This window comes from Curcuma longa, chromosome 3 (genome assembly GCF_044706935.1).
Source record: "Curcuma longa cultivar G26 ecotype Majalengka, Jawa Barat chromosome 3, ITB_CL_G26_1.1, whole genome shotgun sequence".
NCBI lineage: Eukaryota > Viridiplantae > Streptophyta > Magnoliopsida > Zingiberales > Zingiberaceae > Curcuma > Curcuma longa.
The window spans coordinates 17124996-17127538 of NC_133863.1; the positions used below are offsets into that span (position 1 = coordinate 17124996).

A 2543-nucleotide genomic window follows, 5' to 3' on the forward strand; every position below is an offset into this window, starting at 1 on the left:
TGGATCTCGACAAACTACTTTAATGCCTAAGTTAAAATTTTGCGAGAAGGAGAATAATGGCTTAGGAAAAATTAAGGTTTTGTGTGCTCGTTCATACTTGTGCCCATGGAGGTGGGCAGTCTTTCAAAGGACTATCAACATACCCATTCTCCGAAATGTGTGCCTCCATTTAAGGCATGTTCCCAAATACATGCTTCTATTCTCCTCATTTTCTGAAGGAAACGGTTCCATGAATGAAGTGGCCATGTAGACTTGAATCTGGTGAGGTCGATGCTGGATGGCCTAGAGTGTAGACAAAGTCAGTGACTTAGGCTTAGTCAGAGATGAGGTCAACGACTAATATCAAATTGGCTTGCCTGTGCTGTCGAGGTCGAGCTCTCAAGGCTAAGATGTCTTGGCCTAGCTATCAAGGCTGAGATGCCAAGCTATCGAGGTCGAGCTGTCTTGGCTGAGCTGCTGAGGCCGAGATGCAGAGGCCAAGCTACCTTGGTCGAGATTCTACGATCGAGCTATCTTAGTTGATCCATCTTGGTCGAGCTATAGGGAATGACACAGGTTCTTTCTCCATCTCCTTTCTTAGATCTTCGTCTCTAGTGCTCTCACTCTACTTTATCATGTGTAGGGGTTAATTTACCTTTGAGAACTGGAACATTTGAATTGAGGCGAACGAAAATCCCCTTTCAGATGAGCAACCCAGCCTATCTAAACTGGAGAAATAGATTTGTCGCCTTCAAACTGAGCTAGCAGTTGCTTCTTCCCGCGTGACTCTCTTAGAACAAGAGCAAGCCCTATCCCTACTACAACACCTCCGAGATGCTCGGAAAAGTGAGAAATTAAATGACCCAACATCTAGTGACCTTGCTGTAAGTGAGGATTGAAGTTGATGACCGAGAGCTAGAAATAGGGACGAAAGGGAAGACGGAAGTTTTGTACAAGTTAGGGGATGTCCTGATTCGGAAGGAGAACTTAAAGAAGACCATTAGAGAATTATAGGACTGATAAGGATCAAAAAGAAGATAATATATTTTACTTATAAAAATTATTTAAATATTTGACAAAAAGAACATAATTGAAATATTAACTAAAATTATAATTATTAAATAGATAATATATTTTCCTCTTGTATTAATTTTATTTTAATTTAATTTTCAATTTATATGTGCTATTAGATTTCTTTAATTAAATTTGTTTTCCTTTTTTGAACTCAATTCAACTTTTAAAATAATTAAATAAAAAAAAAAAGGAGCAGAGCAAGTAGTGACTCATTGCTAGTTCTTAAAATATACTAGTATTCAGAAAACATGATAATTAAGGCGATCGGTCGACTCACACCTACGACCACCTACTTAACAGCACATACAACATAAAAACGAGGGAGGCTACCACACCTTGCATCTCGATTTTTTATTCATAGTATTTAAAAGTGAAGCCAATTAATTATTGGTCACCATGGCGATCTTCCTGTTCGTGGGTTCATCGGCCGCCGGTACGACCACCTCTGGAGTGAAGGTAGTAGTATCGTTCAGGGAGCTTTCGGCATTAATCACGATGTCTTTGGAATTGACAGTGTTGGTGCCGGTGGACCATCTACCAGGGCCGTAGATGACGACGTTGCGGTCACGCTGCAGGACGAGGACGGAGTTGCCCCGCGCACCCCAGGTGTTGCTCGCCCAAACAGCATTGTTGTTGTCGTTGTAGATGACGAGATTACCATCGGTCTGCATTTGGAGGAAGCAGTTGTTGCCTCGGCCATTAGTGTTGGTAGACCACAGGGCTCGGCCATTGTCGTACAACACCAGGTTGCACCCGAAGTGCATTGTGAAGGTATAGTCCCCTTGGGTGAGGGATTGCCCGGCCTCCAACTTTTCATTGGTATAGAGAACGTTGTGGGCCATAGAGAAAGGCAGGAGGAGGAGGCCGAGGAGGACGACAGCTGCAGCGGAGAGCATGACGAGGGCAGTACTCATGGTTGAGCTAGCTACGGATCGGATATGATCGATATATCACTCAAGTGATTGCTTGATGATCAGTATCATACAAGACCCATCTATTTATAGATGAGGATCGGAGGAGCTAGGCACATTCACTGTACATGCATGGTCTTGATTCAATCATTGGTATGATCAGAATTGTTTTCCTTTAATTTATTTATTAAAATTTAAGTATTAATTCTAAACTTATTTTAAATTTAAGTATTCCTTTAAAATTTATGATTGTGATATGTACAGTCATGAATTCAAGACCAGCCAAAGTACATGTTTTTTAAATGTACTAGATCATGTGGCACAGTCCACGTGACCTGTTATAGCTCGGTAAATGAAAATTCATGTCAGTCTGACTCCTAGTGAATCCAAGTTAAGTCAGACTAGCTTTGCTAAGCTCAAGTCAACTTTGGTTGAATCTGGCCGAAGTTAATCCGACTCACATCTTGATCTTAGATGCATCTCGACGATTCATGATGATTACTGTAGCACTCGTTAATTACAAAAGGCCGCATCCTTTACGAAAGACTAGGGGGAAAGCTAGAGTACGACTCTTGAGAA

General features: G+C 41.4%; 1 protein-coding gene across 1 annotated transcript; it reads right to left on the minus strand.

Annotated features, from left to right (window-relative positions):
- Positions 1-1269: 1269 nt before the first annotated feature.
- On the minus strand, positions 1270-1999 carry LOC141825423 (mannose-specific lectin-like). Its single transcript, XM_074712806.1, has one exon. The coding sequence runs from the start codon at positions 1965-1967 to the stop codon at positions 1434-1436; it is 534 nt and encodes a 177-aa protein (XP_074568907.1). The 5' UTR covers positions 1968-1999; the 3' UTR covers positions 1270-1433.
- Between the last annotated feature and the right edge of the window lie 544 nt (positions 2000-2543).

Excerpts from the sequence above, each read along its gene's own strand:
- LOC141825423 (XM_074712806.1), bottom strand. The coding sequence starts at position 1,967 with ATGAGTACTGCCCTCGTCATGCTCTCCGCTGCAGCTGTCGTCCTCCTC.